Genomic DNA, 25,119 nt, shown 5'->3' with positions numbered 1-25,119 from the left:
ATTTTGGCCTTCAGTGTAGTGGTTGGGGAGAATGTACCAAAGGCATTACTTGTACTGGGACCCGAAGACACCAACGCGGGTGTAACTTTAGCCTTTGAAGTAGATACCGATGCTGCAAACATCTGAATGGGGACAGTTGTTGCCTGACTGTCAGCATAGCGCTTGTGCTTCTCCCGTTTCATATGTGCGTCAAGGGCTTTGCAGCCCATTGTTCCCAATGGTATGGTCTTTTTGCAAAGTCTGCACCGCACTTCGTATTCCGTCGTTTTTTGTAACCAGCCGCTATATTTCTCATCATCGAGCCAGTTATCATTAAAACTGCACTTTCCCATCTTGGCTCGCGTCTGCCACTCTGAATGAAACACTTCTTCGTCTGTTTCTATGACAGGCCTACGGGGAAAACACTGCCCCCTAAATGGTGTATGATGCCTGTGCTATTAGCATGGAAAATAGTTTTTCCGATATCTTTCTTTCATTCTATTTCATTCATTTTAAGACCTTAAAAAAAACGTATATTTTTTGTAAGACCCGCGGAGACCCTGGCTATTAATCTATATTTTTTTTAACAAGGAGGTGGGGGAGGGGGTCGTGTAGCTTTTGCTATGTTTTTGGGAGGCCTTACCCCTCTGAAGTTTGGGAAGCTCTGTCCTAGATGAATGTTAAGCAACACAAACTCACAGTGTATGGAGAGGAAGAGTTTGTGGACCAAGCTGCTGAGATGGGATTCCTACCAAGGATTTAGAAATTTTGCGAGCCCTGAAATCCAAAACTTCAAACATCCCAGTGAAAAGGGAGATCGAAATGCAGCTCATATATGTAAAACTATCACATAGTTCTAATTAAACTATAGCATATAGCAATGCTTGTGTCTGTAACAGGCTTGACAAAAATATCAAAACATGAGGTAGAAAAATAGGCATAAAACAATAAATTACATAGCCTGAGATGGCACAATACAATACAAAGGTGTCTTCTTTTCGTGGACATTTAAAAGGGTCATGGAACCCCAGATTACTTTTTCTGAGATTTTAGCAGTGTTTGTGTTGCACACTATAGAAGACAATGCTAGCATAATTTTAACTGTTGAAGAAAACTGGTTAATTTTTTTTACTGGTAAAAATTTTTGTGCAATTTTTATCTTCCGGATATAAAATCGACATTGTGTTCACGTCACAATTTGTCACGTGTCAATGGACTATAGTACATTGATGGCGTGTCTGTGTCTATTTAATTATTCATGAGACTTGAAGAAGATGCTTCCCTTAATTATTCACAACAGCATGTGTTGCTTTGCTATGACAGACGTTTCAGACTATAAGATTATATTCGAATTTAAAATGCATAATTTTAGTTAGGGTAAAGAAAAGCTTTTGGCTTCTCTTCTGAGGCCACAAGAGGGCACATTGGGCAAAATATTACTAATGCACGTTTATTCAAAGCATAAGAAAATATGACTGTGAAAAAAAAGTGCATAATATTTAAAAATGTTTATAAACCAGTTAAAATTAAGTAGCTTGAACTATAAACAAAACAGCACCATGTGTGCATGTATAGTTTAATTCAAAGGGGTGAAAGCCAATAACACAGAGTACATTTTTCATTTAAACATGAGATGCAGTAGGATGGGGATAACCCACCATAAAGTCTCAAGAAATGTTTTTGAAAAAAACTGAACCCACCTTAATTTTACATGGCTTTCTAAACATGCGGCTGTATTGTGTGACCAGAGGTGAGACGCGAGTGAAAGGGTAATAGAAGACGTCCCTCTCTAGAAAATGCGTTCTTTGTGAATGGCTTGGTTTCAGTTTTGACGTGAACAAGATCTTCTCCACATTCTCTTTTTCCGCAATATTTTGAATGAACATCGCAGAAGCGCAGCATCTAGTTGCTTCAACTGTATATGTTAACAAAAACATTATAATGCAATGACACTTTTATATTGTCATCGCATCTCATGCGCCACTGATAAAGGCCAAAGTATAATTTGACCATCCGCATCCGGGCACCGCCCGCATTATGTAATTTTCGTCATCAAGAGGGCTCGCGGACAGCCGCGCATTCATCCACGCGGTCTCAAAAAGTGCCTGCACGAGGTGAATGATGACAAAAATGGTACTGCTCGTCGAGCTCGTCCGCCTTATGAAAACTGTGCGGATGAAACTGTGTAAGACGGAACAGAACACGGAATGTGAAGTATACCAGAGGCGGGCCTTAAAGCTGCTTCCTTAACGGACACTTACAATTCGAATGCAAAATTTTAGCATTCGAATGTGTAAATTTTTTTTTATTCTAGAAATATTCTTAATTCTATTTTTTTTTACAGCCCTAGCGTGACCATGGTAGCTCGATATAATAATACACATCCGATCATCTAATCGCTTGAATGTCCAAACAAATACAACTGACAAAGTTTAGTGAAGACACAAGGCCATCACTATGTGTTGAACTGGCGTTCACCTCCGTGTTTTGCTTTTATGCCACTGACTGGACGGGGCAGAGTCATGTGGCTACACACGCGCTAGTATGCTTTTAAATGGGAAGTATTAACGGGATTAAAAAACCGAAATAACTGACATGGGAAAATTACGTCGGTTAGAGGTTCTGAATTTCGGTTTCGATTACTCGTCCAGCCCTAAATGAGACAATGACAAAACAGCTCAGAAAAAAATAAATGGAAAAATATATCATTATATCATTCATACAGACTCCACTGAATAGACTCCACTCTGAATAGACCCAAACGCTTTCCATTGCATTTTTCTTACACTTATAAAATGGTCACAAATGTACACACACTCAGAATTTGAGCATGTAAGCCTTTTCGCATCACTACAAACTCCATCTAATATTTTAAATACTTAAATTGGTTAATGTCTCAAAGGTGTTCCATAAGGACCCCTTTTTGAGTGACTAGGTAGCTATATGCAGTTATCCTCCCCATCAGAACTGTTGTTGTAATTTATTTCAGAGTACTGTTGTATCATTTTCTATATATTTAAAGTTAGGTATTATTTCATTTGTTTTTAAGAAATGTTGTAATTCTGCAGCTATGCTTGGTTGCTAAAGGTCAAAGCTGATTACAAAAATATGCCTTGTTTTCAGCAGGAGTCACTGAGTGTTACACTTAAAAAATTAAAACAGTTAATGAATAAAGGAGCCATTTTGCTCAGTTGTTATAAGTGTGGCAATTCTAAACATCTGTTGTCTATGTGGACACATTTTTTGTGTGCGATTTTGTGAGATCTTCTGAAAATTAGTACCTAATACAAGACTGACTGATGAAATCTAATGGGCCAATTTCTGAAAAGATTTGAAATTAACGGTGAAACAGAAATGAGCATGTTCATAAATTTGAACCTGTTGTACTGCTAAGACAGGCATTGGCAGATGTATTTGGCAATTTTACTTCCCAGATTACTGAAGCAACAGTCCTGTGCCAAAACAAACTAGCAAGCTGCACTTCTCAAACCCACTATCTCTGACAGATAGGGAGACAAAGAAAAGAACTAGGGTGCATCCTTGGACAGTTTACAACTACCATCAACAGAGAGAAAGGGCAAGGAAATCTCTAGGCAAAAGACAGAACACGAAAATCAATAAGAGAGAAGAGAGAATAAATAAAGATAATAAAGGCTGCATACGATGTTGAGCGCAACTGTCCTAGTCTCCTCCAGTCTTATTTCCCTTTCTCCTTTCTTCCCTTTTCTGAGATGATAGATCAGCAGAGCCGTTTAAGATTTCACTGATGGGTTCGCAGGCGTGATGCAGTACTCGTGTGTCAGAGAGAGAGAGAGAGAAAGAGAGAGGAGGATGCTGGGATAGACGTGGACAGGGCGCAGAGCGGAAAGGCATCCATTACCACCGTTGGCCCTGTCACCTCTGCTGGCATGCTCATGTATCCAAACTCGTACTTGCCGTGACTAATGACTGCGTCTCTGCCCACGTTATCCACACTCTTCCTTCTCTACCCAGCAGTGGCTGCTCCTGTCACTCAATCCTGCACTCGGAGATGCTGCTCAACTGCTAACAACACCACCTCCACTCTTAGAAAGGGCACTGACGGGGACCTCCGTACTATAGCGCTAAGACAACGGAAGACTGTGCAATGTTTTAAAACGATACTTGTGGGAAATTTGATGAAATACATGTGCTTGAGATGAACGTGTAACAAAAGTGCAACAGAATTCAACTTTCAACAGCTGTAGAATTGTTTTTCTTCCTCATAAATCTGAAGGATTGAGAAAAGTCAAAACAGTTTGTAAAGTGAAAACTTTTTACATTTGAAATTGAAATTGAAAAATATTAGCACAATACATTCAAATAAATAGAAATTATAGTGAACAAGCATTCTACAAAATTATTTTTTGTTATAAATGTGCACATTTTGTCCAAGTCCAAATCATAACTAGATTGTAGGGGTTATTTTATTTTTGTGTATTTTCTTTTATTTACCATAACAAGCTAAGCTGCTTGCAAACATTTGTCAGTGATTGTATAATGCGTGTTCAATACGATACGAAAGTGAGTAAGTGTTTGAGTATGCATGTATTTATAGGCATGAGGGCCTCGTTCTACTATGAATACGAGCTGATTGAGGTCAGTGACCCATAACAATCCATTTCATTATGAAAAGGTTGCGTTTCCTTAAAAAATAATTGCAAATAAACCTCTAGTGATTATTGTGGTTGAAAGGTTGATAAAGGTCATTGAGAAGGAGTGATAATTAGATGTTTATATATATATATATATATATATATATATATATATATATATATATATATATATATGGCCACAGTACGTAGACGTGTACAGTGGCATGAATGCAGATCAACAAATACTTCACTCTCAGATAATGTTTATTTTTATTTACAAATTTGTGTTTCACAACTTAATTCAAAGTAATTTTTTTGTCTACAATTAGATCTTACCATCATTTTCTCAAAGAGGGCAAGGATTTCCTTCTCTGAAGTGATCTTCGAAGAAAGCTCCTCAAATTCAGAGGAAGTGGACCAGTCACCAGAAGAGGAATGCTTGGACATGTGGGAGAGGGGTGGCCGTTCCTTCTTACTGCCAGGGATACGGATACTGGAAATTCTGTCCAGCTAAAAGAAAGATAAGACATATGAGAGAGTATGAGTGAGACTAACTCGATGGTAATTATTGATTATTTATCCATTTATGTAAATGCACAAAATATAAACTATAATTCAAAAATAGTTAACAGACAAAGTTACAAAAGCATTATTTTTCCAAATAAATTCTATTTATCAAAAAATTCTGATCCTGAAAGGTATCATAGTTTCCTTAAAAATAAAGGATCATGTGACACTAAAGACTGCATTAATCTCTGCTGAAATATGTCGTTTTAAAATATATTTAAAAAGAAAAAAAAGTTACTTTAAATTGCAATAAAATTGTATTTTGTATATTTAAAATATATATTTTGTTAAACGCATAAAAAGTAAATATGTATAAAAATGCTAAACTGAATTTTACTAAAAGAATTATAAAAAAAAAAAAACTGCATTACAAAAATGTTTTACGAAAAAATGATTAAATCACCAAATTATAAATAAGAAAACAAAAGCAAAACAAAAATAACAAAAGTTATACTGGCAAAAACACATTCCCTCTTCATATTGCATTACTTAATTTTTTTCATAATAATATTGTTATGTAACATTATTAGTGTTGTCAAAATTAGCACATTAACACAGGTGATTAATTTTTCCAGTTTAACGGTGTTAAAAATATTTTACACAGTTAACACAGGGGCTGACCTAGGGTTGGCCACCACACTCACAACTGCTGCTTTTGTTTCTTTTTCTTGAAAAAAAATTGCATTTATTAGACACAGAATGCATTTACGAGCACATCAAACGGTAGACTTCGAGATCCACTTAACCTAAGCACAAACGAGTGGAGTAAAACGAGTGCAGAAATGGTACAGGTGACAAGAAGCTTCATTAGAACAGTGAACTGCAGTCAGATGAGATGTTGTCAGGCCATATGTTAGTAAAAACAAATCTTCCTGTCAGCCCTTATACTGGGCTCATGGCATGTGCTCTTCAATAACATGCACATTATGGCAGTGTGCGCTGTAGCCTGTATAGTTTCATATTAAAGCGCTACGAGCAATGAATGAATCTAAGAGCATGCGTATCAGATCCCGGTCGTGTTCAGCAGTGGCAGCTCTTAAAGTAATATCAGCCAAATAACCTAATAACCCAGCTGCTGTGATGTCTGTTAATCAAAGAACAAAAAAAAGATTAAATCAATAACTAATGTAGATTTAAGGATTCATCTGTATTTAATTAAGAATTTAGTGTTTTTGATAACTTCATTCAATTTCTGTAATTGCTGAAAGGCATAGATATGACATTTATTACATTGGGTTTATGTGAAGATTGTTTTAAGATCACTTAAATTAGAAGCTGTTTTTTTTTAAGTCTAATAAATATTAAAATTGATACCTCTCAATTATACTGTAATGTTGAATAGTTAATGGTTAAATATTAGAGGGAAAAAACTATTTCCTAGAGACACCAGGAGTATTGGTATTCAGTCATAAAAAAGATGCAATCAAACAAATATAAAAAAAATAAACTGTCTTTCTGTTGTTTCTACATTAATTTGAAGATTGAATATGAAATTACTGGAATATAAAAATATATTTAAAAAAATGTATGTTAGGCCGGATTGACAGCACAAAATAATATTAATAAATTATTATTAGTAGTAGTAGTAACAAGTTTTATTATTATAATTATTATTATAACTAGAACATCCCCAAAAGTTTTTCCATCATCATTATTATAGCTCTGCAGTTATAAAGACTAGAACAAAGGGCAACACTGCACAAACTACTGTTAATGAGGTTAAAACTTTTGCAACAAGACAACAAATCTAAGGCCTAGCAGTCTTTTACATACCTAGTAATGGCCTCAAAAGGCAAGCCTGTACTGAACAGAAATTTAAAAGCTTTCAGATCTATATCAAACACCCACATTAGCATTGAGAACTTTATGATCAGCTTTAGCTTCCTTATTGCAAGAAGACTTTCATTAGAAGTCTGTCAGCTTCACATTCAGCATGCCTAACAAACAGAGCGTCTGGGGATACAGAGTAACTTGCCGTCGATTTATATCGAGGTGGTGGGCCCCCGCATCACACAGATAATGATTCCTAATTGGATCAGATTTGTCAGAGAGCGGTTTTCTTTCCCTCTGCCTGTGGGCGCAGCGAGGAGAAGATGGGCGATTGAGATGTCAGCGTTGGCTGAAAAGGTAGGTGGTTAATTTTCAGGGGCCTTGCCCTTTTCTTTCGAGGGGCAGGTGAATTAGTAGCAGTTATCTTAGAAAATATTTTTCGCCGATGCCACCCATCATGCATTATCTCAGTAAGAAGGAGAGCAACATGCTGAGATAATCAGCAATGACACTGATGTAAAATTAATTAAACAAGCAGTAGATCAGAGTGTAGCTAGTGACTACAGTGCACGGAGCCAATCCAGGGAGCAAATGCGTGGTGTCTGATACCAAACGACACCATCATCTGTCTAATTTGGTTTGCCGCTGCCCTAAAGCATCTCTTCGCTACATTGAGTGATGGCACTGATCAGTTTAATCACAGAGATTCATCCCCAGCGGAGGGAAGAAGCACTTTGCTATTCTACACTTGTTACCAGTGAATAGATAAATAAATATGTGCAACCGCTTCCTTGATAACAACAACAGGCATCATACCACAGCCGACGCAAGCTGATCTAGATGATGAAGTGCTTTTCAGGGCTGTTTAGGTGTTTATGAGTGAGCATGCCCCTTACTTTCATGCAATCTCTCTCTCCCTTTCTCACCAACAGACACTTTGATGTTACTAATGGCTCCAGTCCCCTTCATTCCTCTTCTGATCACTCCAACAGACCCCTCTTCAGTAATTCAGCCTCTCAGCAGCAAAACACATTTCTACCATGACCAAACAGCAGCCATCACTTGGAAAAAAGCCCTCCATTATCTAAGGACATGATTCACTCGTTGAAAACATGTTCTACACCATTCTGCCACCCAACAAATTCCCCACAAAAATGTATCTGTTAATTCAACATTTGTCATTAAAAGAGTAGTTACCCCAAATATAAATTTGCTGAAAATAAACTCACCCTCAGGCTACCCAAAGGTTTACAGAAGAGGAGTTGGTTTGTTCATTTTGAGAAATTTAGCATTACATGACTTGCTCACCAATGGATCCTCTGCAGTGAAAGGGTGCCATCAGAGACTCCAAACAGCTGATAAAAGCATCAAAATAAAACATTAAAAAAAACACGAATTCAGACAAATGAACATCTTTTGAAATAAAAGCTGCATGTTTGTAAGAAATACAATCATTAAGGCATTTAAGAAATCATCGTTTCTGGACAAAAAAAAAAAAAGAGTCCATAAAATCCACAATCCAGCTTTTCATTTCACAAAACATTAATTGACGGACTGGAGTTGTGTGGAGTATTGATGCTTTTATCAGTTGTCTGAACTCTCATTCTGATGGCTCCTGTTCACTAAGGATACGCACAAGATTTCTTCAGAAAATTTCTACAAATCTGTTTCAATGAAGCATATACTCATCTAACCTACATCTTGAATGGAGAACATCTTCAGCAAGTTTTTTTTTTTAAGTTTTGGTACCATTACTTTATGTTTTTCTTCTTTGCATTCATTCATCTGCTTCTGGACCCTTATAACCATTAACTCATGTGTTCATTCAGGACTGCACCTTTAGGGTGCATGTGCATGATAGAGAGAGAGAGAGAAAATTAGTGTCCCGGCAGCATCTACCTCGTCATAATCCTGATTACCCTGTTTCTGGGTCTACCCTCCCTCTAGCAACTAGAGACTGAGAATTGATACCAAACCAACAAAAACTAAAACACATTTTGATGCTAATCGATAATGCAAAAGAAACAATGCATTTTAAGAGCACAAGAGTGACCCTACAATAAAGGAGGACGATGAGAAAGAGAGAGATGGAGTAAAGGACCCAGGAGGTAAAGAATTAAAGAAGAGAAGATTAAAATGTATTGAGGAAAGAGGAAACCTGGTGAAGAGATGAATAGTGAGTAAGCAGGGCAGAAGTGAAGAAAGCGAGAAGGATGATATGAGATCGAAGGGAGGATGGAGGTGATTGCAGTGCTAGTTGGTGCTATTCACCATGAGGGTAAAAAACGGCTACTGAGTTCCATCGATAAGATGGCCTAGGTGCTGTTTAAATTAACTGACTGCTCCACTCCATGACCTAAAGTTCTTCATCCAAAATATTTAATTACCTTACACTGCTGCTAGCGGAAACATGTCCAGCTGCACAGGCTTGATACCAACAACGTTTAATGAAATTCAGACCAGTACATCAAATTCTAACACACTGCAGAATTCCACACAGCAACATCTTTGTTTCACCACTCTAACTAACAAATTAATAAAATAAATCAAACAAACAATTCCATAACGTTTTGGGGAAAAAAAAATAATAATAATAATAATTAAAAAATAGTTTTTGATTGATTTTGCATTTGTTAAGAGTTTCTTTTTTACTTTTTTCCATGTTCAAAGATTATTTACTACAAAAATTACTATAGGCTTTTCAATCGAAATTAGGGGTGTGTCATTTTACGAATTTTCAGTGTGGATGATTAAAATGTCTCCACAATCTGCTTTTGAAGAAATATTATAGTATGCTACAGCGTGGATCCGTCTCAATATACTGTACAATGTGACATACATTAAAATCAAATGTTAACTCTGCAGTAGAGTTAGTTACACTCAATGGACACTACACTTAATTGCAATCACAAAAGTCATTATCTGCATGTGCTTTAAAGCCTTGCTGGTGTTCTGACTATTTGTGCTACAGTGTCAGATTTTGCTAGCATAATTTGACAGTGAAAAATGCTACCTATCAGATTTTGCTTACAGCATGATATTTATGTGGTGTGAGGATTTATTAATGTGTAAACCTACCCCAACCCTAAACCTACCCTTACAGTATTAAAAATACAGGGTTGGTACCATAATCTGATAGTAGGGGTGCACCGATATATATCGGCCGATGATTAATACGGATCTAGTCAGTAAAGCCGGTTATCTAATCAGCAGTAAATTCCATCAGGTGCGTGATTTCACACAGAGCAGCTGTTACAACATGGAGCTGTTGTTAATTGTGATGCGCATTAATCATCGGTCGATATATATCGTGCACCCCTATATGATAGGTAGCATTTTTTGTTAGATCCCCGGTTAAACATTCCATTCACGCACTGTTATTGTGCTTCTGCATACACCTGAAGCGCGCACTAAAAAAACACAGCACCTAAACAACCTAAGTTGTCTAATACTGTCAAAATCCCTATGGAAGTCACTGAGGTCCCAGCAAATGTTTGGTTACCTTTGGTTATCTTCAAAATTACATTTATGTTCAACAGAAGAAAGAAACTCATTCAAGTTTAAAACAGCCTGAGAGTGAGCAAATGAATTAATCTAAGGGTAAACTTTCCCTTTAATTGTAATAAAACAATAAAAAACAAGAACTTTAATACAGCGGCTTTAATAGGAATCAATGTATAATTGATGTAATTAGTGTTTTTTTTTAATTTGTTAATTCAGTTTCTTGAATGCTTCTTCTAAATAAACCTGTAACTAAAAAAATAAAGCTTGTTTTATTTGAATATTATGTGTATTTATAATGTGTATCTTTTTTCTTTTCTTTGTTTCCAATAACAAATATTTGTTATTGGACATAGGGGTGGTGTTGGCGCAGTGGATAAGACACATGCCATTGGTGTGAGAGACCCGGGTTCGAATCCACTGTGAGACACCAATTTGTCCCTGAGCAAGATGAACTGAAAAGTTCAGACCGCTTGATGGAGAGAGAGCTCTGAAGCTCAGATGCTGAAATTAATGCAAGCGTCATGCGCTTCAGTCTATGTAGTAAAACAAACCCGCACGTCTCTGCCATTCATTAATTCACACAGAGACGCGCAGAACATGGATTCATATTTCATTATTATTAACTTTTGATTTGACTTTTGCGGCTTAACATTTACAGATACTGGTCCATATGGAGATTTAATTTGATTAATTTATGCTAACTTTGACAAATTCCATGTCAAAGTTAAGACCAAAGAATTCAAAATGGTGTTCTATGTTGTCACATATGCTAAAATATTAGTTAAAATAAAATTAGATTAAATGGCTGGCTTAAGATCCAAAGTTTGAAAGCATCTTGCTAGAAATGTGCACTTTATGGAGTCTCTTAAGCATAAGCATATAAACACATAAAGCAGTTCTAGCTAATTTACTGAAGCTGATGTTTAAATGGTGAAAATATTGACAAAGAAAGCTTAGGATCCAGAATCTCACTACACAAAAACCACCAGCATCAATCAATATGCCAGTCTTTCATTAACATGAAATCCACAAGACAATGCATAAAATGCATCAACCTGTCAATTTAGCCTGCAAATGAGTTTCCAGGATTTATAATTTATATATAATAACAAAACAGACAGAACAGACAAATGTGTGTGTGTGTGTGTGTGTGAGTGAGTGAGTGAGTGAGAGAGAGAGAGAGAGAGAGAGAGAGAGAGTGTTACGTGTTAGAACGTAATTGTTGTGTCACAAGTGTTAACCTGTGAGTGTTGTGTATTTTCTTGTCTCTCTCTCTCTTTCGCTCCCTGCTCATTAAAGCAACAGGTGCAGCTGCTAAGTGGGCACCGCTGAAGCATCTCAACGTGTGGATATAAGCAGTGAGGATTGTCTGTTTGTCGAGCTCACCCTCCTGCTTCCTTGGTGTAGATCATGTGTGTACGAATTCTGCTTAAAAACGGTGTTGTGTTAACCCCGAGAGAGCTGTGCTGTGTCCCAGTTCATGTAAAACTCCTGGTGAGGAGTTAGAACTGGTAGTGGTATTAGGCAGGTAATTGTATTGGCAAACTAATCATCATGTATTTAAAGTAACCTGTGAGAGAGGTTTTTAGGCCTTTTTATTTCCTTTATAGTTTTCTCCTGTTTAATGGTCAGCAAGGGAGGTAAGGATTTGTATTTTATTTATTGTTTAATTCCAGGGAAGAGGATTTAAAACTTAGTTAGAAAACTCCTTTTTGTTTATTGTTTTGGCCATCTGAAACCCTCTCAGCCTAAGTTATTCCTCAAGTCTCATCCCAATGTAAACAAATAAATCCCACTTTTCTTGACTTCTGGGTTGTGTGCTGGTGTGTTTGTGGAAGCAGGAGATTGAACTCCGGGTGGCACCCTTTTTCTTTGGTATCGCTCTCGATGTGCGTGCATGTGGCATGTAACAGAGAGAGAGAGAGAAAGAGCTTTTTTAGTTTCTGAATATCTCAACTGTAAAATCTCTTTCTCAGATCAAATTTGTTGATTAGTCCAAATAAGGAAGAAATTCTTGCATATATAATATGAAGAAATTATTGGAAATGCAATTATCGAGACAAGAGGGGAAAGCCTTCTAATTTAATTCTACACCCCTACCCCTTGACAATTACTCAGGGACCTGAGCACAGTTCTCTGTGCACATTAAAGACCAATTCAGATTATGACTGACAAAAGAATGAGAGTTAAAATTCAAGACAGAGAACTGAATTGCATGTAGAGTAATTTTGTAACCGCTCTCCCTGGTCACAAGAACACCACTGCATATTGCCATCTGTGTAAAAGACAAAAAGTTTCATAAGCGATTGTAAATGAGAAAATGTTCCTCAGTGACATATGAACATGCTAAATGCAATTGGAATGTCTGTATGTTGGATCAAGGACAAAATTAGACCCATCTGTTGCTCTGGATCGTACTCGTGCACTATGGGAAAATAAATGGCTTTTGCGGGTGCTCAGGAAAAGCATGTTTGCTAATGCTGTTGCGGCATTTCATTCTGGAAATTCCTTAGAGCAATGGTTTGTCAAATCTCATAAGTAGGAACAAAGCAAACAAACAGCACATTTCTGCCTGTATTCTTAGTCTAGGTTCTTGCCAATCATACATTAGAGGAGAGAGAATTGGGTTATTTAGCAGTAACCCAGAACGGCTCACACAAACGGTTCGACTCCATCCCAGATGGCAAGCATTATAATCGGTCAAAATACAAATCTACATTTTCACAACCTCCCTCTAAACATTTATATGCGCTATTAATTCAGCTAGCAGCACACAAAACAGTCAAACACACACACACATAGTGCTGAAGTAGCAAGAAATACCAGGAACAAGACAAGTGACCTTCTGAAAAACTTTTAAGAACCTTTATGCCAAGAAATGAAGAAGAAACCATGTCAATTTGGATCAAATGGCAATATGTTTCTTTTGTTTTTGCTTTTCTATGTTTATAAAATTACTTCATCTATGCAAACAAAACCATTTAAAGCGTCAGAAGGGCCTTCAGCTTCACAATGCACTCACTCTAGTTAACAAAAAAAATTGACATTAATTATACCCTTAAGGTACCTAATGCACTGTCACCTTTATGGAAAAAAAAGAATAAATAAATAAATAAACACTATAAAAATGAAAAGTAATTAGATTTGATAAAATCATAAGCATGAAAAAGAAAGTAAATATTCATGAGGCTAATTGTAGAAACTTCCCTCTACTTGTCAGTCACACTGGCAGTGTTTGTTTTCTCAATCTGCCTGAGAGAAAAAGAAAAAAAAAATATTTAAAACATACCCCAAACATGCAATTAAAAAGAAGCCACTGTCATACTTAATTTAGTGGAGACAACGAATACATCTTGTGCTACTTGGCTGTAATTATATTTGCTTTATAATTATCTAAATACCAGGTAGTCCTCCCTCCCCCTCTGTTTGTTTTGAAACAAACATTTTAAAAAGCTCTCAAAGTTTTTCAGACTGGCTTAAAACAAAAATGCATGTAATCACAATTCACAACTTGCGAGATCTTGCTAGCTTTTTTAAAAACATAAGTCCCAGAGCCCTCATATAGGGTGTTTAATAAATGGCCCTTCTACCTTTCAGGGTATTCTGTTGTCATTTTAGAGAAGTTTAACATTGGAAGCAGGGAACATTGGAAAGCTCACCTCCTCCTGATCTCTGCCTGGGACTAGCATATGGCAACTTTTTTAAACGTGTAGTTCATACCCTTTCCACTAGGGTTGGGCGATGTCTAGTTAGGAGAGATGACTGAGGACAATGGCAAATGATTTGCAGATTCTGAGCACCACTGACAAACATCTAATCTTGTAAAATGTGTGGTAAGTACTGCCGCTCCATAGTATAAACAAAGTGTGCGATCGTGAATCTCAAAATTGAAACTAAAAAGCGATCGTGCATTTAAAATTGTTTTTTAGGTGCCACAGAGTAAACGTGTTTTATTTATTAATTATTTTATTTTTATATTTTTACATTTTAACAATTCAATCCTACTGTCATGTGTTTGTCTCAACTTTTCTTGACTTCATCAGCATTTTAATCCATCTTGTAGATGACCTGGGAACTAAGGTTCACTTAAAGTGGGAACTAAATGTATTTTCCAACTTGAAATTTACAGTCACAAAGAAATGTTCATTATTTGTACCAATATCATGGACCGTAAGTATCACTTGGCCAATGAGTGGAGTTTGGGCTCCTCTTCAATGCATCCTGTAAATGTTGTCATACACTCTTAAAAATAAAGGTGCTTCACAGTTCCATAGAAGAACGTTTTCCTTCATTAGTAAAATACAATTTTATAGGAGTTAAATCATGTAAGTAAAAATATTAAAATGCAATAGTGCATACAGCTAAATGCTCCTCTTTATAGTTATTTTTCTAGCTGACCAATGAGCTTAAAGACACAAAATGGTTATTCTGAGGTAAATGTATTATTACGATGTAATGTTTACAAGCTTTACACGTTTTCCACAGTTTGAAACACTGAATGAGCTTTTATACTCAGGTTCAAGAGTCCCTCTGTGAAGTACTTGAGAACATAAGAGTCATGTTTCAGAAATTAATTAACTTCACACAATGGTGGAAGACTCTCACAGCCACCAGGGTGTGTCTAGACTACTGCCGTTTGTATTCAACTCCCCACTGTTGTTCTTAAAGCCTTCAGCAACCCCACCAAGTGCACACTCATATTCAGATGTAACACTGCCCCAATAAAGAGCCATTTAAATGAATAAGCAGTGACATTCTCCAAGCATATATGCACTCAATTCATTATGTGCAGACATGTAAAATCACATTGAATTCTCTCAATACAAACAGAAGGAGCAAACTTCCTACAGGGATCCAGATAAAAAAAATAAAAATAAAAATAAAAAATTAAGGAGCCATTGGCTCCTATAAGAAATAAACTAGTCTGCAAATTATTTTTAGAGTTGTTCCGATTCCGATACTAGTATCGGAAATATCACCGATACCACAACAAATTCTGGCATCGGCATCAGCAAGTACATGAACCCATATACCGATCCGATACCATTTTCAAGACCTAGTTATGACCGCTAGCTTTGCCTAACCGCTGCACGGTTTTTCTTCGCTGCTCAGAATGCATTGCAAACACAGGAAGTTGTGCTGTGTTGCCACAAGCAACCCCTGTTTAGAGCAGCGACGCGTTAGCAGCACTGATCTATATATGACTGGATCGCTCATCGCGTTCTAAACTGCCAACAGACAGTGAAGCCGCTTCTATATTATAGATCAGTGGTTAGCAGTATGTCCTCTGTTTAGCAGTACTTCAGACTGGACCAACCAGATGGCAACTAGGGATGCCACAAGTACTGCCACTTCACTACCAAGTCGGTGCTGAAAATGTAAAAATGTGATGATACCAGCGTCTCTGTAGTACCGGTAGTAAGTTACCAACTCCCGAGTATATTCGGTACCCGCAGCTGCGTTCAGTTGCTTCCGTGTTAGTCTAAGCGCAGGGCTCCAGACTGTAGCAGAATATATACTAGTGTCTGTGAATATTAAACTGCAAAATACTATTTAAATATTACTCCTGCAAATTCTACATCTCTGTTGGTGACAGGCGCAGATGCACAGGAGCTCACTGTTTTGTAGTGTCTGCCGTGTGTCACTATATGAGGACACGAACGCATAAACCGTCACTTCATGAGAATTTACCGTTTCATTTGAGAAAACTGTCATATCATAAACACAGACACTCAAAGATCTTCATGGCGAGTAAATTGACAATATATTAAGCTACTGTTGTAGCCTACAGTAGATTTAGCTATGTCTCTATGTAGTAATAATAATACGTCTCTATTAATAATAATAATTATGCCTAGACGGTTGCTTGTTTTTTACTTGTTTTGTTGTAAAGAGATTATCTGTTTAATATATCATTTTTTATATTCCTAGACTTATTTGTTGCAGTTTTTTATACAGTTACATTGTAAAACTAAAATACCTTTTTTAGTTTGCAGTGTTAGATTTTTGGCTGCATTTGAAGTTCTTTTTCACTAAAGAAAATAAATAATATTACTGTCAAATTCATGTCAGATAATAAAAATACTGTAATAAATACAGTAGTTCACCATGTATTTGTTCATGTTTTATCAAGGGATAAGTCTGAAGCACACCATAAAATAATTCTAGCAATTTACACAGGGCTAGTAGTATATACAGCTGTACAGTATATACAGATACACACCCAAGTATTGGATCAGTACTTGGTATCGGCCGATACTCTGAGCCCAGGTATCGGAATCGGTATCGGGAAGAGAAAAAGGGTATCGGAACATCTCTAATTATTTTTTAGGTGTTACTTTTTTTGTAGTTGTTTTTTACTGTTTTCGTTACTGTTTAGTGCTATTTTTTATGCTATTTATCCAGTACACTTTAATTAAAACTCCATTACACTTCTGTATAGGGCTGGGCAATATGAGCACAAATTCATGTCTCTGTATTTTTTGGCTGATTTGCAGTATACGGTAGCCTCTATATCTTGGTATTTTGTATTTGGATTAAACAAATAAAGTTAATGTAAGCATGTACTGTAGGCATATATTATGTGCAAAAAGGGTTAAAACAGAGACAATTTATAAGAGACATGGCACTTCCTCAATCGTCAATACAACTATATAAGGAAAACCCGTAACGGCAAAGATGGCGGTTGTATGCACATGTCCCGCTGGAAAGCCAATCATCTGCTTTTAACGGTCAAGCCGGGAAACATTTAAGCCTATCGTCTGGTTCCGCTGAAGCATGCACACAGTTGAGGTTTTGCGACAGCGAGTTGTGATGTGTGCAAGATCAGATGGAATTCACATAAAAGAGAGTGATAACGCGAAGGCACCAGGCTACCAAGATAGTTAAAGCATTTTATATCATGACATTGAGCATTGGTTTAAGTGCTTGGCACAACACCGGCATTCTGGATAGAGACGTAAATGAAGTTGGTGTCGTGAACCCTTGCGCATGCGTAGTAAAAGTATAACCTGTGGGGAATAGGTGCACAAGATGGCGCCGGTGAGCTTCAGCGACGCGAGTGTGTGCATACTTAATTCCGGTCCTGCGACGCTCACATTGACTGTAAGGGAAACTTACATACGAAACTTGGCTAGATGTATATAATTAATGATTTTCAAATTTAACAGCCGATAGTGGTATATCAAAAACATGGGGAAACATCCTCCCTACATTTTGCGTACCTCTGTGTTGAAATTCATCAAGATACAACGCGGAGATTGCTTTATTCTTCTGTTGATTATGTGGATCAGCGTCAGGTCAGGTCCACAGGGATTTCTTCTTTCAAACACAAACCACTCAAATATGCAATACTTTTCATTTTCGAAGAGATGGTTTTGTTTTGACTGTTATGTAAGATCAATGTTTCTGACTGTCAAACAAGACGCACAGAGATTTCTGAAAGCATGTTTTATTAACTTTATTTGATAACATAATTTATAACTAACTGTACAATTAAACGTAATATAATTATGGTAGGTTTGCATTAAATAAAAGATCGCTGTTTGCATTCATGTGTGTTTTTATCTATGTTTATTTGTTTTGTGAAAGATCTGCAGCATAAATCATTATCTGTCTATGAGCAGCCATGTATATTGTTATTCTTTTGCATTAATTATCAGATTAAACAGATATTAAAGTTAGTCATGTATTTTTTACTGTGTAAAATAATAAAATATGTTGTGAAAATAACGATGAAACAGACTGATGTATGTGTACAATTGAGAAATGGATACTTCTGAAGATAAATCGCAGCCCACGCCTCACGAGGTAAACATTTCATTAAAAAAAAATAATGCAAACATTTGAGAAATAAGTAATTTGTACATTTACATATTTGGTAAGATAAAAATACATTATGTAGCTGTGTATACACACCATGAGTTCAACTTTAATCTCGTGAACAGTAGTGAACATTAGTGTATTTAATTAATTCACCAAACCCAAACATACACAAGTTTCAAATCCACTGGCTCAGTTAACATTTATAGTATAGTAATAATAGCAGTGTATATCTTATTTGCATTTGAAGTGATATTATAAATCCTGTTAACATATAGAAGGTAATATTTGGACTTCTCCGGTTCTCTGCACTGATGTTTAGCACAACCGGAAATATCTACGCACACACTCGCAAGACCGGAAATCCAAGATGGCGGAGATATGCAACTAGCCCATAAGGCATTTTAAACCTTATTTTGGGGCAAAGTCATCAAACTTTTTCAGCAATTTTTATCATATTTTACTGCTGTTTCAATACATGTCCCAGTGACCAGTGAAAGTGCAGTTCTGACTCTCTGCCCATTCATTTAGATAGGAGCCATTGTCTTGTTAGTCCGAAATAGCTGCCCGGAGGCGTTGTCAAGATGACGGCCGAGTGGGACTTTGGTTAAAATTACATTACACTGTAACATTGCAATCTAAAAACAAAAAAAATATATTTTTAAAGCAGAAGTTAAAGTTACTAAACTAAAAAAGAAAATAAAAATTACAGACTAATTGAGTAAAAAGGCTATTTTGATTAACCCATTACACTTTACAGGTAGTGCTATCATACAAATATTTTCACATCCCTATTTCATTGAGCTCTGTCGCATGCACAATGGCGGCGCTTGTTAAAAAAAATAAAAAAAAAGACTGTGGAGATGAGAACAATCGCTAAAGCAGAAACTCATGCACTTCTGACAGTAAGTGGAAATATTTCCATTGGTTTTTTTAACATTTACAGATGGAGAATATACATGTGCAATGTAAGTTATGCATTAAGGAAAACAGCACATCTCAAACACATTAAACAGCGCATCTCTGTCAACCTTACTCACAGCCTTTCTGTCAGAGCTTCTAATGGCGCAAGTGTGAGCCGATTTGAAACTATAAACGATAGGCTACTAGGAGAGAAATAATTTAAATGCAAAACAAAGAAAAACGCTATGATTGATTGAACTCTTTGTCTTTTTCTGTTGCTTGTTTAGAACACTGCGCGTGGACAGGGGCCTCGCTAGATTTTTGCATAGTTTAGAGTGAGAGATCGTACCAGCATACTTTTTTCAAAATGTGTAGCCGGTACGCAAAATGCATACAGGTTGGCAGGTCTCAATTGAAATAACATTTCATAGGGCCCTGTTTTGTGTGTGTGTGTGTGTGTGTATTTGTAATTTAGTTTGTTATTAATAATAAAAACAACAATTATTATCGTCATATGAATAATTTATCTAACTTACCAATGTAGCAAAGATCTCTACCTACCTGTAGGCTCGATGGTTGCTCACCATAGTCCTGTGTAGTGGCACTGGCACTGGCAGTGGCATGTGATTATTTATTTATTTTTAAATTTAAAGGGGGATGAAATGCTTTTTAAATAAATAAAACAACTATGATCTCCAATTGGATCATCTATTATTCAATTACTTTTCCTGTTGTTCTATGTTTTTGTTGTAGTATCAGTTCAGCAGTATTGTGATATTTTAGTCAGGTATATTATCGATTTCAAAATTTTGGTATTGTCATTGTGACAACACTAGTATAACCAGATCAGCTCAAAACCTTTGAATGAACTGGTCTAACTAGAAAAAAAAACATTTTAATCACATAAAACAGTCACTGAAATTTTATACTGTTAATGGGTTGGAAAAAACAGCTTCAAGAAAGGGCAAACCATTCTGACTGGAGTCCAGACAAAAACAAACAAAAACAGTCTGTGTGTCAAGAAGGGCAAGCAGTGGGAGACCCTCATTAGAGGAAAACTGCAAGGATTGAGTTCAGATCTACTAATGAGATCAACACACCCAACCTGGCCAGCCAGTGGTCTGCTGCACCTCTTTCTATCAATAGTGGGCTGACCACCTACAGTCAAGATGAAGACCAGGAGAAAGATGATTACGAGTTATGGAGGTCAGTCTGTACATGTTTGTGAAGTACTGTATAAATGCAGTATAGCAAATGTTTTAAAGGGTTATTCTATCCCAAAATGTTAATTGTCATTAATCACAACCCATAAAAGCTTAGTTCGTCTTCGGAACACAGTTTAAGATAATTTAGATGAATACCGGGAGGCGTGTGACTGTCCCATTGACTGCCTAGTGAATTACACTGTCATGGTCCAGAAATGTATAAAAGACATTAGAGGTCGACCGATATATCGGTCGGCCGATATTTGTCATTTTTTAATATATCAGCATCGGCCGATATCCGTGTTTAGTAGCGCCGATTTAAATTCAGGCACGTCGGCGGGCAGCCCCGTGTTATTGTTGCAGTGGAAAGTGCTGCTGCGCATGTAAAGGACCCCAAGCCAAAACTTTTGGAAGATTCAACAACAGTCCTGGGAGATAAAGGTAGTCAGAGAATTTCACTCTGTAAATGGGGTGGAGAAGTTGGCAGCTCTTACAAACACTGCAGCGTAATTGAGGGCTACGTTACTCCGCCCCACTCCCAGACAGCAGCGTGCTCGGAGGAGACTTAGGTCTCTGCAGAGCAAAAGTGGGCGTTTATCACCTTGTGGGTGTTCTCAAACTGCTGGGTGTTTCTAGATCATGCAATCTGAATGATCCCCCTTACCCAACCCCACCCCTAAACCTAACGTCACTATGACGTCAACCAATCAGCTATCATGGTGTAAAAACACCCTCATCTGGTAACTCCCATTACTTTCCTGCAGAGACCTATACTTGGCTCGGAGAGACAGCTGTCCTGGAGCTGCCCAGAACGGTGAATGACATTTGTTCTGAAGCATGGTTTGACGCAGACAATAACCAGTTTTCTATCCAACTCATTTGTATTTAGGGATGTCAATATTCGATCATTTCCATGATCGATCGTCGTTCAAATTAACGATTAATTAATAACCTTAATGCTGCAAAATGCGTCTGCAGCGGTATTATTATTACGTGCAAAAGCCACTTGGAAAAAAAGCTTTCTCACCTGAATTAAAGGGGTTTTAGTATGAATACAATGCTAGTAGCAGGACTGTAAAATGAATAGATGTTATTATGATCATTTGATAAAATGAAGAGAGCGCACCATACGTTGGAGATCATTTTACTTTGTTGACTGTTTCCCGTCAAGGAGACCGTTGAACGCGCCTCTTTAAATGGTTTCGTGGTGCTCATTGTTGTATTTTAAAACGCAACTGCAATGTTTTCAAATGACACTATAGTAGTGGTTCAACGGATCATCATTAATCCGTGATCCGTTCGGATCAATATCTTCGGTTCAAAACACACGTGACCCGCGGATTGATTTATGTAAAAAAAAAAAAAAAGTTGCGCATGTTCAGTCTACACTCAGTGGTCATGGCGAGCGGAGGAACGGAGGAGCTTGACACCCGTGCATTTTGGCTTCCCTGTCAGATATAATGAAGGAAAGAGGTTAGAGTGTAAAACCGTGACGGTGCGTAGAGCCACGTTACGACATCCCGTCGCGCACCCACTTCAGTGAAAAGATTGTCCCAGATCTTTATGAACAGGAGAAGAAAACAGTTGTGGATGAACTATCCTGAGCATCCTCTGTTGCGCTCACGACAGAAGGGTGGACGTCCAGGGGGACGGAGAGCTATGTGACGATAACTGCTCACTTCATTACAGCAGACAGGGAGATGAGAAGTCCGGCTATTATGTTAAAAAGAAGATATTATGCCATGTGCACTTTAAGTTGCTTTCATATATTTTAATTTAATAATTTAATGTTAATAAAAAAAAGACAAAGCGTATGTTTATTTGGCTTTTTTTTTTTTTTTTTTTCTGATCCGAAAAATGATCCGATCCATACGAGGACGAGCGAGTGCGGGTTTGACTAGATGTATTTGGAGGTTATTGCTCACGTCTCGTTCTGCACATATCCAAATGTTTCCATATTCACAATGTATCTGAATGTTAAACTATAATATTTTTTATTTTTTTAACGTAAACTAGACGGAAAAGATCATCCCCTTCACATGAGTTAAAACGTGCATAACAGCAGAGTGGACCGGTATACTACGGTTTATTTAAACTGACCAGTGTAACCTTTTAAATGTTTGGTTGACTGTACTTTATTTTAATAATCAATAGACTGTGATGTAAGTTTGAAATTAGAATGCACTTTAGATGTTCTGTGTCATTTATACCAAACACAAATGTTGCTGGTTGCTAGTGTGTTTGCAGCACTACTGTTATTTATTTTTTATATATTTAATTTTTTATATTTTTCAGTTTAATTGATTTTTATTTCTAAAATTGTATTTATTTAAATGTATATTTAAGTTTACATTTATGTTCCAACAAACTTGAAAAATTCTACTTGATAAATGCTCTAAAACTTTTATGTAAATGATTGACTTATATGACTATATATATATATATATATATATATATATATATATATATATATATATGTCTATATATATATATATATATATATATATATATATATATGTCTATATATATATATATATATATATATATATATATGTCTATATATACATATATATATATATATATATGTATATATATATATATATATGTATATATATATATATATATATATATATATATATATATATGTATATATATATATATATATATATATATATATATATTAGGGCTGGGCGATATATAAAAAAAAATGATATCTCGATATTGTCAAAATTTTTACGATATTCGATATATATCTCGATATGTTTGCATTTAAATAATAAAAAATAAAACATGATTTTCTTTTGCCCATTAAAAAAAAATTATTTAGATTAAACAGCTAATTTAAGCAGTTAAAAAATCTAGACCAAGAGATCACTTACTGCTTTTTATTAAATGAATACATGTAGGCCTATATGTAACTGAAGCAGTGCAAATTAAGTAACAGTTACAGAAAGTGCATTCTGTCAACTATGCAAGTGGGATAAGTATTATATATTAATTTTTTAACAAGTTTTTAAGATAAGAACACAAGTCTGTCAACTGTCTGCGGTTTTAAGAGAAGCTCTGTGGCATGAAACTATGTTCCTACTAACACTAAAAACCCTCTTAGATGGGGAGCTAGTTGCTGAAGCACATAGCTATTTCTTATATATAAATATATATAAATGAATACCAAAGACTTTTGCATTCTCTCTGTCTATATTATGGAAACTGGTAAAAATATATCAGTGAAATTCCCCAATAGGAATTCCAAATGGCCATAGCCTATGTTTCTCTATTCAAACATCAGCGGTCGAGTAAGTGCATTTATTTTGCGATCACAAATGCAAACAATACAGTTGAGATCTCACGGCAGAACACAGACCGGCTGAACGACGCTTTCATTAGATCGCTCAATTCCAGCTTGTTAGTGTCTTCAGATTATCATCGGCGGCTTTTCCGCAATGAGGAGTGAGCATGTGCGCATGGTTGCCAGATTGCTGAAAATAAGCAAACACCGGGCAGAAAATGTATCCTTGTAACAGTGGAGCTCTGATTCTGAGATTTTAACTTTTGTTATCTGGCAACCGCTATCATTACAGCTCTCGTAGTAGAGGGGCGTAGAGCAGTCAGCAGTTACAGGTTCCTTTTTTGGACATTCGGCGCGTTCTTTTGGGAAAGTATGCTTGAATTTGAAATATTCGATATTCCCGATATATTCAAATTGTACATCGTCGTCGAAATTATTCCGATATTATCGCTAATATTCGATATATCGCCCAGCACTAATATATATATATATATATATATATATATATATATATATATATATATATATATATATATATTACCTGTTTTATATATTTAATACTTGGTCAGTTTATTGATTTGTTTGTTTAACTTTGGAAACACTTTTTATTTTAATACCGTACAGTGCACAAAATTAAGATTCGAGAGATGGTTCAAGTCAGTGCTCAATAAATGATGATAAGTTTAGAAATGTTGTGCATCCACTTATTATTAGTGTGACATTTTAGCATGCAAATGAAGGGGAAAACTTCAAGATATCGGCCCTAAAAATCGGCAGCACATATCGGCCATCGGCTGACCCTGACCTCTAAACATCGGCACCGGCTATAGAAAAACCCATATCGGTCGATCTCTAAAAGACATCATCAGAATAGTCCATCTGCCATCAGTGGTTCAACCGTATTGTTACAAAGCAACAAGAAAACTTTTTGTATGCGAAGAAAACAAAAATAACTTTATTCAACAAATAGGTCTCCTTTGTGTCTCTCTGCATCATGTAGCGCCATTTTGGAGAATATCCGCTGAACGCAAACTTTGTATGCTATCCTGTGTCAGCTGCGAAACAAGGATATGTTTTCGATGGGTATTTATGCTTTGATTTGAATGAAAACAGCACATCCGTGTAGAGCGGCTGACGCAGAAGAGCATACACTGCTTGCATTAGGGCTGTCACTTTTTATTCGATATTCGAATATGCATTCGAACATGACGTGAAATATCCGTAATCGAACTATAAATAAAATATCTGGTTTTTAAAATGCCATATGTAGCGCATTTTTTCAGTCTATGATTAGACCGTTTGTTTTTTGATTTTATTCTTTGCCATCTTATCCAGTAGAGGCCACTCTAGACGTATTGTAGCGTAGGCCCATGACCAAATCAAGCGAATAAAAGCTAGTAGCCACTAGCCAGGCACGTCTGTGCGCTCCGAACGTGTGTTCTCCACCACGGGGAACATTGTAAATAAA

General features: G+C 36.4%; 1 protein-coding gene across 1 annotated transcript in view; it reads right to left on the bottom strand.

The window, feature by feature from the left end:
* The window catches only part of LOC132126489 (protein diaphanous homolog 3-like), a 405,695-nt gene that overhangs the window by 325,314 nt on the left and 55,262 nt on the right, over positions 1-25,119 (bottom strand). Inside the window, exon 2 of the mRNA XM_059537748.1 lies at positions 4,929-5,102. Coding sequence (XP_059393731.1) covers positions 4,929-5,102 — 174 coding nt within the window. The remainder of the gene's footprint in view (positions 1-4,928; positions 5,103-25,119) is intronic.

Source organism: Carassius carassius, chromosome 44, assembly GCF_963082965.1.
Source record: "Carassius carassius chromosome 44, fCarCar2.1, whole genome shotgun sequence".
Lineage (NCBI taxonomy): Eukaryota > Metazoa > Chordata > Actinopteri > Cypriniformes > Cyprinidae > Carassius > Carassius carassius.
Note: the sequence above shows the minus strand (reverse complement) of the source record. Positions and strands in the feature narration are given on the sequence as shown.